This window comes from Callospermophilus lateralis, chromosome 2 (assembly GCF_048772815.1).
Source record: "Callospermophilus lateralis isolate mCalLat2 chromosome 2, mCalLat2.hap1, whole genome shotgun sequence".
Taxonomy (NCBI): domain Eukaryota; kingdom Metazoa; phylum Chordata; class Mammalia; order Rodentia; family Sciuridae; genus Callospermophilus; species Callospermophilus lateralis.
The window spans coordinates 159,302,591-159,319,155 of NC_135306.1; the positions used below are offsets into that span (position 1 = coordinate 159,302,591).

Here is a 16,565-nt window from a genome sequence, read left to right on the forward strand (position 1 = left end):
TGTCACATATTTGAGATAGGAGGTGACACCTAACAATAAGCACAAAAGCCATCAGAAGAGTTAGGTGTATTCTAGGAAATAAAAGGGTCAGCATGGATATATATATATATATATATATATATATATATATATATATATAAAATGGAGGAGGACAGTTGTTGAGACCTCTGACATATGATTATGATAAATTCAGATATTTATTGAACATATAGTCATAATTTTTAAAAAAACAAAGACCATGAGACACAGTAGCAGCCAGGTACAGTGGCACATACCTGTAATGGGAAGTTGAGGCAGATAGATCCCAAGGTCAAGGCCAGCCTCAGCAATTTAGCAAGACCCTCAGCAACTTAATGAGTTCTTGTCTAAATATAAAATTAAAAGGACTGGGAATGAAGTTCCATGGTAAAATACCCCTGGGTTCAATCCCCAGTACCAAGAAAAAAAAAGACAGTAGCATATAATAAGCTGTATCAGGTGGGCGTTGTATTCTCTCTCTCTCTTTTTTTTTTTTCCAAAATAGGAAACAAGCTCAGCAAGCTGGAGCTAAACAGAATTTGAATGTATAAAGGCCAACAAATGATATAATTTTGTATAGATTAAGAGCTGTGACGAAAAACACATGACCAGTGATTCAAAGTGATCTGGGCTATAAGCCAAATAACTGCAAATGCTGTAGCCCTTGATGATAACTGAGAGCTGGGTAGTGAGGGAAGGACACCTTGGAATTGCTAATAAGGATGTGTGGAATAAAGACTCTTCTCGTGTGTCTGTACTACCCTTTATGTTTTGGGCTTCTACAGAATACCTACTTATTTATTTATATTCACATTTACCAGCTGAAGTTGTAGCTCAGCGGTAGAGCACTTATGTAGCACATGTGAGGCATTGGACTCGATCTTCAGCACAACATAAAAATAACAAAAAAAGGTATAGTGTCCGTCAATTTTAAAAAAAATTCACATGTTCATTTTTGTGTGTCCATAAGGCAGTTAAGTGCTTCTTTATTAATGTTTTTGTGTCTAGTTAAAAAAAAGAAAAAGAAAAATTAAGTGACTGTTTTTATTTTAAAACGAAAATAGTAAGCCATGGAAATAATACACGGTGATTTTTTTCTAACTTACAGGATGTGTACAGTAAAAATTAAAAGTCTCTTCCCCATTCTACCCTCATTGCCTAGTCCTGTTACTGGGTACAAACTATTTGAGCCCTTAAATGTATTCACAAGCTTGTGCTAATACTTTTATACATTTTTTAAAAACATGAATGCAATCATACCAGGTATATTCTGCATGTTGCTTCCCCTGCCCCCCAACTTAAAATATATCTTGGATTTGCTTCTCCATGTTACATAAAGATCAATCTCATTCTTTTTTTTGTTGTTTTACAATGTTGGGGCTTGAATCCAGGATCTTGTGTATGCTAGGCAGGCAGTGTACCTTGGAGCTATATCCTCAGCACCTCTCTCATTCTTTTTAATGGCTGCATATTTCACATATAGATATCCTATATTTAACATCCTTTTGAAGGACTTTTAGATTTTTGACCATTTTTGCTATTATAAATAATGCCTCAGTGAACCTTGCACACTTTCATGACTGTTAGAAAAATTCCAAGAATCACTTAGTTGAATAATTGCATTAAATTTTTGATAGTTTGGTGTCGTGTACAGTGGGGATTACACTTTGTGCTTTTTTTTTTTTTTTTTGAATATTTATGTTTTAGTTATCGGCGGGCAAAACATCTTTGTATGTGGTGCGGAGGATCGAACGCGGGCCGCACGCGTGTCAGGCAAGCGCGCTACCGCTTGAGCCACATCCCCAGCCCCCACTTTGTGCTTTAATGACCTGTTTTCATGTTTCTTCTGCCATGGAGTTTCTTTTTTGTTTTGTTTTTGGGCATTGAACTCATTGGCTGCTGATCTTCATTCCCAGCCCATTTTAAGTTCCCACACTGGCCTCAAACTTAGAATTTTCCTGCCTCAGCCTCCTGAGTAGCCAGGATTATAGGCATGCACCACCATGCCCAGTTTGGAATTAGTTTCTTAAAGTACTGAAGATGACTAGGAATGTAAGGTAGAGGTAGAATGGTCTACCAGCATGCACGAGGCCCTGGATTTAATTCCCAGCACCACAAAAGGAAAAAACAAAACCCCAGGAGGACTTTAAAACAAACAAAAACCTCTCTATGTTTTCAATAACATGTATGTTGAGATGTGCATATACACACAAATAGATATATACACACATATAAACATATAAACATGTGTTTGTGTGTATATGTCTTTTTAATAGTTTGCCCATAGTTTAGGTAAAGATCTGAAGGTGAATGATGGAAGATGAAATTACAAAGGTAAGTAGGTGCCAAATTGGAGAATTGCCTGAATGTCAGAAGACCTACAAGCAGTATGAGTAAAATATTAGAAGGAAGAAATGTGCAAGCATTGTATCCTAGAATCCTTTGCAAGAATCCTAAGATTTTGCTCTACTTTAAAGGAACCCAAACTACAATGTGTCGTACTAGGGATTTTTACAAAAAGACAATGCTGAAAATAGACCAATTCCATAGACCAATTCTCAGGAAGAAAAGATTTTTTTTAAAGAGCTTTAGCAAATAAAAATGTGTTTCTGTGTTTAAACTAAAAACAATTAAGGTACATATCATTTTAATGCTTCCCTTCTTTGATTATCTTTAATTATCCCTCTCTTAAATCAAACAGAGGGTCTAGCATATCGTCAAATACCAGTAAAAATATGGGGAAATTAGCATATTCATTATGTTGCTGGTAGCAAAGCAGTTGAAACAACCATTTTAAAAAATAATGACAGGCAGGCTGGCAATGTGGCTCAGTGGTAAAGCATTTGCCTAGCATGAATAAGATCCTGGGTTCAATCCCCAGCATTTTGGGGGTAGAAGATGACATGGCACACACCTATAATCCCAGCAATAATTTGGGAGGCTGAGGCAGGAGGATCATAGTTTGAGGCCAGCCTCAGCAACTTAGCAAGACCCTGTCTTAAAATTTTTTTTAAATAATTAAAGGATAGGGGATGAAACTCAGCAGTGAAGCACCAAAAAAAAAAACAAAACCCAAAAAAACCATAAAGAGGGCCTTGGTAGAACACTTGCTTGGCATACATGAGGCCCTAGGTCCAATCCCCAGCTCTGTAGACACACCATCACCACCATCCCTGCCGCCCCAGTCATGCAAGTAATGATCACTGATTGTTATAAAAATGCTCATATTTTCTGATCCACTAAACTTAATTGTGGGAGAATTTTTCTTTTTTTTTTTTTTTTTGAGTGGCACTGGGGATTGAACCTAGGGGTGCTCTACCACTGAGCTACACCCCCAGCCCTTTTTACTTTTTATTAATTTTGTCGGGGAGTACCAGGGATTGAACTCGGGGCCACTTGGGCACTGAGCCACATCCCCAGCCCTATTTTGTATTTTATTTAGAGACAGGGTCTCACTGAGTTGCTTATCACCTCGCCATTGCTGAAACTGGCTTTGAACTCACAATCCTTCTGTCTCAGCTTCCCAAGCTGCTGGGATTACAGGCTGCGCTACTGCACCCAGCTCCCTGCCCTTTTTATGTTTTTTATTTTGAAACAGCGTCTTGCTGAGTTATTGAGTCTGCCTTAAACTTGTAATCCTCCTGCCTTAGCCTCCTGATTAGCTGGGCTTACAGGCATGTGCTCTGAGAGGTTAAGGATATAATCTACTCTGCTTCTCCAAAGACACTATATTTGTAAACACATTTACTGAAAGATTATTTTTAATGACAAAGTCATTTATGCTTATATTTAGTAAGAAAAATGTTAAATGGCTTATAAGAGAATTTAATGTTGTTTTATTTGTGTTTTGTGTTCATTTGGTACTGGGGCTTGAACCTAAGATCCCTTGAATGCCAGGTGCTCAGTCCACCATTGAGCTACACCCTGGACACCTTAATTTAATTTAAAAGTGATCACCAGGTGTGGTGGTGCACCCCTGTAATCCCAGCGGCTTGGGAGGCTGAGACAGGAGGATTGCAAGTTCAAAACCAGCCTCAGCAAAAAGTGAGGTACTAAACAACTCAGTGAGACCCAGTCTGTAAATAAAATACAGAAAATAGGACTGGGGATGTGGTTCAGTGGCTGAGTGCCCCTGAGTTCAATCCCTGGTAACCCCCCCTCCCAAAAAAAATGAATTAAAAGTGATCATTATTAAGGTGTGTTGTCAATTTGGCAGAACTTATAGAAGAGAAAAAAGCTAAAGATTCTACTTTTAGGGATCGATTTCCGTAGTTTGTTATTAAAATTTTAAAAACTGAATACAAAATAATATCTCTAATTACAACACTGTAAAATATATGTATATATAGATAGCAAGAACTAAAGAAGAAAAATGAAAATGTTTGATTTTAAACTATTGAGAATCATTTTTCTTAATTTTTTTTAAAAAAGAGAGAGAGAGAAAATATTCCAATATTTATTCTTTAGTTTTTGGAGGACACAACATCTTTGTTTGTATGTGGTGCTGAGGATCGAACCCGGGCCACACGCATGCCAGGCGAGCACGCTACTGCTTGAGCCACATCCCCAGCTCCATTTTTCTTAATTTTAAAATTTATTTTATAATATTGTACACAAGAAAAATTTCAGTGGTATACAGAATAGAGTGAGATAGCTGGCCCTGTTATGGACTTGAAGAATGAGAATGGCACAAAGAGAACATAAAGAGATTATTGCAATAGTTAAGATACAAAATGAGGGCTGGGGATGTAAGTCAGTTGATAGAGTGCTTGCGTTGAATGCACAAGCCCTGGGTTCAATCCCTAGCACCACATACACACAAAAGATATGAGATGAAAAAGTTTTGAAGAGTGAAAATCATGTGTGGGCAACTGCTGTCTTGTAATCAGAATTTAAGCCAAGGGTGGTGGTACATTCCTGTAATCCCTGCCACTTAGGACACTCAGGCAGGAGGACCACAAGCTCAAAGCCAGCTTCAGCAACTAAGCAAGGCCCTTCTCAAAATAAAACAATTAAATTAAATAAAGACTGGAGATGTAGCTCAGTGGTTAAGTGCTCCTGGGTTCTAGCTCTAGTACCATAAAAAAATAAAATTAAATGAAAAATTTAGTTAAGGGGTGACCTGATCATTTTTATTCTGGGTGTCTCACTTTGATGAAAATAGGCAAATCCAGATGGCAAACCTCTTAGAGCAGAAAGATGAATTGGCAAACCTTAATGGTGTTAGGGAATGTGTTGTGTTTATTTGGAAAGAAACAGGATATATATACATATATGTATATGTGTATATATACACACATATATACATAATTATATATACATTTTATATATATATATATATACACACACACACACACACACACAGTATATATTTGTATAATTTTTGGTTTGTTTGTTTTTGTTAGTACTAGGTATTGAACCAATGTCCTGGAGTCTTTTTATTGTGCACCTGTGATGAAACTCTTATGAGAAAACCCTTGCATATAAATTGTACTTAGATTTATAGTTTTTAAGGTAAGATTGTGGTGGTAAGTTACTATTTTTAGTATAAACAAGAGACTAAATGAAGTAGGAACAAATGGGAACAAATGCCTGCTTTCTTTGCCTTGGCATCTTATTATTTATATTTAATAAAACAATGCTAAAAATTTTTGAAATATTTTTAGTTGTAGACAGATATGATACTTTTATTTATTTTTATGTGGTACTGAGAATCGAACCCAATGCCTCACACATGCTAGGCAAGTGCTCTGTCACTGAGCCACAACCCCATCCCCACAATGCTAAAATTTATTTCTAGTATATTTAGCTGCTTTATTTCTAGTATATTTAGCTAAAATTTATTTCTAGTATATTTAGTATATTAGATATACCACAACTGGTATGTCTCCTAGTATGCTGAAGTTGTGTTCAAATTTTCACTTTCAGGTTTAAATTGATAATATGAAGCTTTAAAGAATCTAAATATATGAAGAAATATTTTCTACTTTTGTGTTTCATGTAAATAGAGTTATTTTCCACAGAGAGGATGTACCCAGTGCTTTTTAGATATTCCTTCAGTCTTCTGGTATGCAAGTACTTTACCCTGTATATCTTAAAAATAATTAGTGATTAAACTTCAAACATATTATCTACTACTGTTCTAGTGCCAGTAGATCTATTTGATTAAAGCATATTGTGGGATTTTTAAAAAAATTGATCTCTGAATTAATCTGTGCAAATCAGCTTTACCTTTCTGTTTCTTCTCTTGGCTCTATGATAAATTGGATGCATAACCCTGCTATCATCACTTTTATTTTGATTTAAGATTTTGAGTTCATGTAAGCAATCATTCTCATGAATAAAATTTAAAAGGTTACACTTTAAAAAAGAAGAAAACAAAAGTTTACACTTAAAATGCATTTATAATCAAATGCCACTTTTAGCTGTTTTTTATTAGGGTTCAAGATTGTGTGTGTGTTTATTTGAAAAAAAGATTCTACTCCAATACATACTTGAAAGCTTTTATAATATGCTCTGATTGTTCTTTTAATATCTCTTTTTGCAACTCTGTACCTCAAAACTAATAAACAGGAGCTGGAGTGCGGTGGTGCACGCCTGTAATCCTAGCGACTCAGGAGGCTGAGGCAGGAGGATCACAAGTTCAAAGCCATCCTCAGCAATGGCAAGGTGCTAAGCAACTCAGTGAGACCCTGTCTCTAAATAAAATATAAATTAGGGCTGGGGATGTGGCTCAGTGGTTGAGTGCCTGTTACTCCCCCTACCACCCCGCGAAAAACAGTTAACATATACAGTGTTCATCTTGGGGGATTTAAAGTACAATCTCCTATTGTGAATTTTGAAATGGCTTTTTTTTTTTTGGTACCTGGAATTGAACCCAGGGCCACTTAACCACGTAGCCACATCCCCAGCCCCTTTTTATGTTTTATTTAGAGATGGGGTCTCACTTAGTTGCTGAGGCTGATTTTGAACTGGTGATCCTCGTGTCTTAGCCTCCCAAGCTTCTGGGATTGCAGGCATGCACCACCACATCTGGCCAAACTGCATGCTTTTTAATAGAGCAACTTCAGAAGTGGTGTTTGGAATATCAGAATCTTTTTTCTCTACTTCTGTTCCTCAGACTCCCTAGTCTCACGGAAAGCAAACCAGAGTATACTTACCATTCAGCTTTGTTCAGGTGTGCCCTTACTAAGTCATGTCATTAGTGCTACTTTCTTGAGGTATAAGACATACTTGTAGTTTTAATACTCTTACCCTGCATATTAAGTGAAATTGCATGTTATATCAAATATCTTATACTGTTTATGTCTTTCAAAATTTGGGGGGGTTCAGTAATATATTTATGTCTTTTGTTTTATATGTCATTGTTTATCCTCAAGGGACTGTATTTTTCTTCAAGGTAGAAAATGTTGTTAGCCCAGATAAATCGGGATTCTCAAGGAATGACAGAGTTTCCTGGAGGAGGAATGGAGGCTCAACATGTTACCTTATGCCTCACAGAAGCAGTAACTGTGGCAGGTGAGCAGTCATATTTGAAGGGACCACATGGGTTTGGTAATATCATTTATCTTAAATAGAAACTTATGACACTGTATTTACTTCCCTGTAACTTAATTAGAGGTAACATAAACGTAGGCCTTTCTGAGGTTTTGTTTTGTTTTTTGGTACTGGGGATTAAACCCAGTGGTAATTAATCAGTCAATCACATCTCCAGCCTTTTTAAATTTTTATTTTGAGACAGGGTCTCACTAAGTTGTTGAGGCTGACCTTGAACTTGTGATCCTCCTGCCTCAGCCTCTTGAGTTGCTGAGTGTGCCACCATGCCTGGCTATTCTGAGCATTTTTTTTTTTTTCCCCTGATGTGGGCATTGGGTATAGCAGGGCAGGGAAATATTTTTTAGTAAATGCTAAAAGAGATTCCATTTTGGTCTCTTTAAGTATTAGGTAAAGCAACCTGCCTATTGCTAATCTTCATTTTTTTAAAAATTTAATCAGTATGCACATATACTAGTTATCTAAAGAAAGTAATTTTGTTTTATAATAGATGGTGACAATTTAGAAAATATGGAAGGTGTAAGCTTGCAAGCAGTAACACTTGCAGATGGCTCTACTGCTTACATACAACACAATTCTAAAGGTATGTGCCTCCTAAATGGGCAGTTGGTTAGTACCAGCAATTTATAACGTTAGCATTGGAACCCCTAGCAACTATACCTCCTTCCCAGTCTCTCCTAAAGACACTAGATTGCTTATAATAATTTTAAATTATTTTTAACTTTAAATTTTGATAACTAGATAATTTTGGGACACCCTTTTAGATAATAGGAAGATACTCTAGGGTATCAATTTAGTGGGAGAGAGGAGGGAAGGGAGTGTGTCTGACCTATTTCCTATTTTGAGCAAAACCATTCTTTCGTTTTTTAACTTTAGGTTATTATTTAATGTGTTTATTAAACATAAGGATAGACATTTGGTTTTGCTTTTGTAACGTTGTCTCTAAGTTACTGTTTACTTTGCTCCAAGAAATAGCCCAATTCTAAAACTCTTTGTTTTTATGGGAACCTACTGAGCACAAATGTATATACACAGGGTCTGCATTCCTCCCAGGAGTGACAGTGACAACCAGCCTCACATACGCTGACATATTGTTCAGCTTCCCCATAGTCAGGGTCACTGATTCTGAGTGGTTCTGAAAGGTACCTTGAGGTTCAATTCATATAGCTTGCTGTGATGAGCCACTCTTCCTCTTGTACTTGTTTGATTGAAAATTGGAGGGGAGGAAGGATGGCTGAGGGAGGATTTTCTGCTTTCTATAGGATCACTGGATGTGTTATTGAATTGCCTCAGAACGTTGAGGGAAGAATCAAGATGAACATGAGCTTAAGTAGTGTATGTTTTTATAGTTGATATCATTTTGAAATTGTATAAAGTTAAGAAATTTTTGTTTGTGCTAATTTATTGGCTTGAATCTTTTGTTCCAGATGGGAAGCTCATTGATGGCCAAGTCATTCAGTTGGAAGATGGTTCTGCTGCCTATGTTCAACATGTGCCCATACCTAAAAGTAGTAAGTATTTAAGATACAACACAGGAAACCTCCTGATTCTCTGATTTCGGTGTTTGCTGCCACCAGCTTCCTCATATTACCTAAATTTGGTCCTGATTTCTAGTCTGCCTTTTTTTGAAAAGGGAGATAAGTAGGTGCCAGAGGTAGAATCTAAAGACCTTTTTTGTTGTTTTTTTTTTTCCTCCAATACTAAAGATTGAACCCAGCACTGCTCTACTATGAAGCCATAACTCCAGCCCTTTTTTTTTTTTTTTTAAAGAGAGAGAGAGAGAATTTTCTAACATTTATTTTCCAGTCTTCGGCGGACACAACATCCCTGCCTGCATGTGGTGCTGAGGATCGAACCTGGGCCGCATGCATGCCAGGCGAGCGTGCTACCGCCTGAGCCACATCCCCAACCCACCCCAGCCCTTTTTAAAGAAATTTGAGACAGGGTCTTGCTAAGTTGCCCAGGCTGGTCTCAAACTTGCAATCTTCCTGCCTCAGCCTGTCAAGTAGCTAGGATTGTAGGTGTGCACCACTGCACCTGGCTTAAAAACCATTTTAATGTAACCAAGACTGAGTCTCAAAGATAGTGGAAAGGAAGTTCTAGAAATTAGTGGGTAGCAGTCCTAGGTGAATGTGTCTATTGTTTGAAATGAATCCTACATTACTCTTTTTCTTTTTTCCCCTACTTTCAACTCTCTTCCCCTTTTGTGTGTATTCCTAAAACAAGTATTCTATTGCTTTTAAGTGCTTTCTCAAAGCAGCTTTATTGACTCATAAAGCAACTATAGGTTGTCATCATGCATTTAATAGCTAATTGATTGGTTTTTGCCAAGTTAGTAATTGGAACATGTTGGAAAGCATGGGACCTAAATGTAAACAATTGTTTCTTGAGCAGGGGACAGTTTGCGTCTAGAGGATGGTCAAGCAGTGCAGTTAGAAGATGGAACCACAGCATTTATTCATCATACCTCCAAAGGTACAGTAACTTTGAAAATATGAAGTAAGGGAAAAGTGGGAGTATGGGAAAAATAATATCTGCTGAAGTGTCATCATGTGAAAAAAATTGTATTTATCCTTTGAAGTTCAAGGCACCTGGCTTGCACACAGTTAAAAAGAGAAAGCTTTCTCACAATTTGAGCTGCCAGAAACCATTTGGAACAGTAAACACTATGGACTTTGAAGTCATAATTACATCAATTCAAATCCTGGTTTCTTTTTTGTCCTATCTTTATTTTATTTATTTTTATGTGGTGCTGAGGATCGAACCCAGTGTCTCACACAGGATAGGCAAGTTCTCCACCACTGAGCCACAACCTCAACCCACATCCTGGGTTCTTTACAACTGATTTTGACTATTACTTGTTAGGTTTTTAAAAATTTCCTGGTTCCTAAGGAAAAGTGACTTTTCTCAAATTCTGATTCCCATTTGTATGGTAGTAAATATACCTGTTTCATAGAAGTTTTTTTGAGAATTAAATGAAATAACATAAAGCACGTCATCTGGTGTTTCTAGTACTACTCAGTAAAAGTTTATTTCCTTCTTCTTTTAAATATGTAACTGTTTGTCAAACCTTAAGGCCTTTCTCTTCTACTCCTTCAGATAGTTATGACCAGAGTGCATTACAGGCTGTTCAGCTGGAAGATGGCACCACAGCCTATATCCACCATGCAGTGCAAGTCCCGCAGTCTGACACCATCTTGGCAATTCAGGCTGATGGGACAGTGGCAGGGCTTCACACTGGCGATGGCACAATTGACCCTGACACTATCAGTGCTTTGGAACAGTATGCAGCAAAGGTATGGTATTTTACTTCAGTACTGTCCCAGGTACAGCCTCTTTATTTTTCATGGAAAAAAAAAAAAAGTACACTTTATTGGGAAACTAGCAATACAGAACCCAAATCATTCAACCTCAAAGAGAACTGTATTTATCTTAAAAAGGTGAAGTGTAAAAAGATATATTGGAAGAAAAAATAAGGGAATGGGGTAAGGACTTATAGAAAATAAATGAATTAGCAGGTCATTCTCAAAAAGAGATATTCAAGGATGAGTGCTATAAAAGAAATAATAAAGTATAGATATGCCCAGCATGCCTATAATCCCAGTGGTTCAGGAGGCTGAGGCAGGAGGATCATGAGTTCAAAGCCAACCTCAGCAACTTAGCAAGGCCCTAGGCAACATAGCGAGACCATGTCTCTAAATAAAATATAAAAAAGGGATTTTGGCTTAGTGGTAGAGTGCTTTTGTAGCATATGTGAGGCACTGGGTTTGATTCTCAGCACCACATATAAATAAATAAATAAATAAACAGACAAACAAATAATCATCCACAACTAAATATATATATATATTTTTTTTTTTTTTTTTTGCATTGGGAAACTAGCAATGCAGAACCAGCAATGCATATATATATATATATATATATATATATATATGGTTTGTCAGCAGTGGTAGAGTGACATTACAGAAATAGAAATAATACAGAAATCCAGCGGAGCTTATATTCTGCAATCCAAGGCAGTTTGGGAGACCAGGCAATTTTCTTATTGTTCCATTCATGGAATTTTGTGGATCCTTTCTCTGTGACTTACTCATTACACACATACTCTCTCTCTCTCTCTCTCTCTCTGTGTATATATGTGTATATATATATATACACATACATATACATACACACACACACACACACACACACATATATATATATATATAAATGTAAGTAATATATGTATATTTAAATGTAAAAAAGGGCTGCAACAGTGGTTCAGTTCTGAAGTGCCCCTCAGTTCAATCCCTGGTACCAAGAAAAAAAAGAGATGGATTGAGTTTTGATCATTGTGTAATGCTGTATGGCTATAGTTTCAACCCTTTGGGAGGCTGAGTTAAGAAGATGTTTGAGTCTCAAGAGTTCTAGGCCAGCCTGAGTAATGTACAAAAACCCCAGCTCTAAAAGGGGGTGGTGGTGGGTATTTTTCCTGCATCAAACATATTTCTCTCATTTAATTTAAGTTTTTTTTTTTTCAATTTTTATTTGAGAAGTTTACACAAATAATAATAATGATAATAATAACAACAACAACATCAACAACAACACAACAAAACCTCCATGTTCTCACCTGCCATACATTACCAAAATGTAAAACATGGGGCTAAGGATGTAGTTTAGTAGAAGAGGGCTTGCCCAGCATGCATGAAGTCATCCTGGTATCTTGTCACCACACTGTAAAAATGTAAAGATAAGGGGCTGGGGTTGTGGCTCAGTGGTAGAGTGCTCGCCTCACATGTGTGCAGCCTTGGGTTCAATTCTCAGCACCATGTAAAAATAAATAAATAAAATGAAGGTATTTTTAAAAATGCAAAGGTAAAACATCTTTAAGCTTTATTTTATTCCTATAGGTGTCCATTGATGGAAGTGAAAGTGTAACAGGTACTGGAATAATTGGAGAAAATGAACAAGAGAAAAAAATGCAGGTATGTAAATCTCCTTTGTTATATAAGAATCTCTTAACGTTTTCTAAGCAACAATAGAGAACATGCTACTTTTCCAGGAAAATTGCACCATTTCAGAAAAACAGTATCCGTATTAGGACCAGCTTTCTCAAATTACCTCAGGCCCTAAGATTTGTTAGTGGTGGTAGAGTGACATTACAGAAATAGAAATATCACAGAAATCCAGCTTAGTTTGTATTCTGGAATCCAAAGCAGTTTTGGAAACCAGGCAGTTTTCTTACTGTCCCATTCATGGAATTTTGTGGATCCATTCTCTGTGACTCACTCATTACTATGACCTAATCCTTGCTATTTTGCCTTTTTTTTTCTCCACCGACTTTCGTACCTCCATACCCCCACCCTTCCCCTTTCTCCCCTTTGCCTTATCTAAAGTTTGTCCATTCCTCCCAAACTCCCCCCCAATCCCCATTATAAATCAGCATCCTTATATCAGAGAACACATTCGGCATTTGGTTTTGGGGGATTGGCTTACTTCACTTAGCATTGTATTCTCCAACTCCATCCATTTACCTGCAAATGCCATGATTTTATTTTCTTTTAATGTTGAGTAATATTCCATTATGTATATATACTACTTTGCCATTTGTATGTTTTAAAAGTTTCTTCTACTTCTATTCTTCTACTTCTATTCTGGTATTTTCCTTTTCAAATTCTGAAGGGAAGATCCAGACAAACTAATCATTATTATTCATACTTAGCAAAACTGATTGTACTTTTTGTACCAGACTGCTTCCTGGGCTGCAAATGGCCTGTGGCTTCCTTTGATTCAGTGTTCACCCATGGTCTAGTCATTGGCTACCCCTTGCTCAGGTAACACCCTATTAACCACCCAAGTAACCATCTTTTTTGTCCCCCTTCTTACTGGGAATTGGACCCAAGGCCTTGTACATGCTTGGAAAGCACTCTACCACTGAGCTATATTCCCAACTGTTTTTTTTAATATTTATTTTTATTTTGAACCCACCTGAGGCACTGGGTTCAAACCTCAGCACCACATAAAATGAAATAAAAGATATTGTGTTCACCTACAACTGAAAAATAAATGTTTTCTTAAAAAGTTTATTTTTTAGTTTTAGATTGACATAATATCTTTATTTTATATTTGTGTGATGCTGAGGATCTAACCCAGTGCCTTATGCATACTAGCGAGCACTCTACCACTGAGCCACAACCCCAGCACCCCCAACTATTTTTTAATGTTATTTTGAGAAAGGTTCTCACTAAAGTTGCACAGGCTGGTTTTGAACTTGTGATCCCCCTGCCTTAGCCTCCCAGGTAGATGGGATTACAGGTATATGTCTCTGTGATCAGCCAGAGACACGTTTTTGAGCATTAACATCACCACTTAATAACATTTAGTGAGATTGTTAGGGCTTATCAAGAGGTTTTTCAGTTATAATACTAATAAACGATAAAAGAAAAGAATTACTGATATCTCTGATACAAGTTTGATGATTGAATAGCCAGTCTATATATTTAACAGCTCAAGTGGTGCTACAGAGTAACAAGAATATAAATTTAATTTTCTGTTTACTAAGTCCATGAGCTTTGAAATTGTGTGATTCTTGGTAAAGTTTTCAAGTCTTGGAATTCACTTTCACATTTTATGAATGAGACTTAATATTTTTAAATTTTATTATGTCAAATTCATCTCAGCTAAATTCTACTGAAATGGAAACACATGTAAACGTATGCAAGAGATAGCTCAGTGACTTGCAGTGGCCTATTAAGTTTTCTTATTGGTAACTACCAAATGATAAGATATTTAAGCAGTACAATCTTAGATTTTTTTTTCTTTTGCAGTACTATGTTTTGAACCCAGGGGTGCTCTACTACTAAGCTATATACATCCCCTTTTCTATTTTTTATTTTGAGACAGGGTCTTGCTGAGTTGCCCATGCTGGCTTTGAACTTGTGATCCTCCTACTTCAACTTCCCAAATAGCCAGGACTACAGGCCTGCACCACCATGCTGCAAACAGATTGGGGGTGGGGGGTAATGGAAATTAACTCAGAGTATTGTATCAGGGTATACATTCCCAGCCCTTTCTTCCTTTCTCCTTCCATTTTTGTACTTTTCCCCCTCTTTCCTCTCTCTCTTTCTTCTGCTTTCTTTCCCTCCCTCTTCCCTCCCTGTCTTCATCCTTCCCTCTCCTTTCCTCCCCTTTTCCCTTCCTTTTTCTCTTTTTTATCACCAGGGGCACTCTACCACTTACCTACATCCCCACCCTTTTTTATTTTTTATCAATAAATTGCTGAGGCTGGCCTGGAACTTGCAATCCTCCTGCTTTAGCCTCCAAAATCACTGGGATTATAGGCATGTGTCACCATACCTGGAAACTGTAAAATATTTTTAAAGAAAGGAAGTTATAAGTGTGCTTGTAATTAACTAATATAGAGTGAGACTTAACCAAAAAATGAATGAATTTACCATCAGGCTTCTTAACCTATTAACATATATTATTATAAAAGACTATTAACATCAGTTGTTAATTTCTTTTTTTTTTTTAAAGAGAGAGTTACATATATATATATATATATATATATATATATATAGAGAGAGAGAGAGAGAGAGAGAGAGAGAGAGAGGGAGAGAATTTTTTTTTTTAATATTTATTTTCTAGTTTTCGGCAGACACAACATCTTTGTTTGTATGTGGTGCTGAGGATCGAACCCGTGCCGCACGCATGCCAAGCAAGCGTGCTACCGCTTTAGCCACATCCCCAGCCCAGTAGTTAATTTCTGAATCCAGAAACAGAGGGATTGAGAATTACTAAGGCAAAAATGTCATTAAAAACTTCATTACCTTTTTTTTGAGGGAGTATCAGGGATTAAACCCAGGGGTGCTTAATTAACTACTAAGCCACCTCCCCAGCACTTTTTAAATATTTTATTTAGAAACAAGGCCTCGCTGAGTTGCTTAGGGCTTCACTAAATTGCCCAGGCTGGTTTTGAACTCCTGATCCTCCTGCGTCAGCCTCCCAAGCTGCCATGTGCCACCATACCCCACAACTTCATTACTTTTTATCTGAAGAAATAAAACCATTGTTATTGGTACCAATAGACAAAATAAAAGACGGTTCAATAGAATTTTTTTTGACTAAAGCCTTCTGTCTTTTTCCTTGCAGACTAGATCTGTGCTGTCCAGTATGGTAGCTACTAACCACACGTGGCTATTGAGCACTTGGTGGCTAGTTTGAATTAAGGTGTGGATTTTTAAGACATATTGTGAAAAAAAAAAGTAAAATATCTCATCAATAATTTTTCATATACATGTTGAAATAACACATATTTGGCCTATTATATTGGGTTAAATAAAATTAACTTTATCTGTTTCTTTTTCCCATTTCAATGTGGCAGTAGAAAATTTTAATTATATATATGGCTTGTATTTGTGACTTATTCTTTTTCTCTTTGGTACTTGACCAAAACTTCCTGTTTCTCTAAAACAATTGAGTATCACATTTGATATTGAGGGCCCAATGTATGGTATTAAAAAGCCAGACTGCCTCAAGGAATCGTAGCAAATAAGCAGAACGTATAACTTCTGGTCTCATCCCTTTGTGCTCCTTCTATATTTTTGCTTATGAAGTTGTAGCTCTGTGTCTGCCTGAACTTTAAAGAAATTGATAGCTAAAGCAACAGATTTTCCTGTAAATAGTCTTGTTTCCAAGGTCTAGATTTTTTTAAAAATTGTGATATTTACAGTTTAGAATTTTTGTTTCAGCTGTAACATGAAGATGTTAGTTGTGCCACTGAACTCATCTCTGTTATGAACAACAACAAAAAATTCACCGGACAAGGAAAGGCTTAGAGTACTTAAAGCAGTTCTCAGGTGGAGGCAGTTTTGCCCCAGGACATGTGGCAATGTCTGGAGACAGTTTTTTTGGTTGTCAGCAATTTAGGTAAAACTACTTGAAACTTGGTGGGTAGAGAGTTCCCCCAAAGGATAGCTCCACCAACAAGGAGTTACCCTCTGAAAATG

At 36.8% G+C, this 16,565-nt stretch overlaps 1 protein-coding gene across 9 annotated transcripts in view; it reads left to right on the plus strand.

Annotated features, from left to right (window-relative positions):
• Znf143 (zinc finger protein 143) overlaps nt 1-16,565 on the plus strand; it is a 62,662-nt gene that overhangs the window by 4,556 nt on the left and 41,541 nt on the right. For 3 of the 9 annotated variants that reach the window (XM_076846855.1, XM_076846864.1, XM_076846863.1), the window contains exons 2-7: nt 7,422-7,536; nt 8,063-8,155; nt 9,000-9,083; nt 9,964-10,047; nt 10,672-10,868; nt 12,468-12,542. In XM_076846855.1, the coding sequence (XP_076702970.1) occupies nt 7,422-7,536; nt 8,063-8,155; nt 9,000-9,083; nt 9,964-10,047; nt 10,672-10,868; nt 12,468-12,542 (648 nt within the window). Of the gene's footprint in view, nt 1-5,423; nt 5,533-6,037; nt 6,086-7,417; nt 7,537-8,062; nt 8,156-8,999; nt 9,084-9,963; nt 10,048-10,671; nt 10,869-12,467; nt 12,543-16,565 lie in introns of those variants that run through there. The other 6 variants (XM_076846859.1, XM_076846860.2, XM_076846861.1 and 3 more) reach the window with 5 other exon arrangements.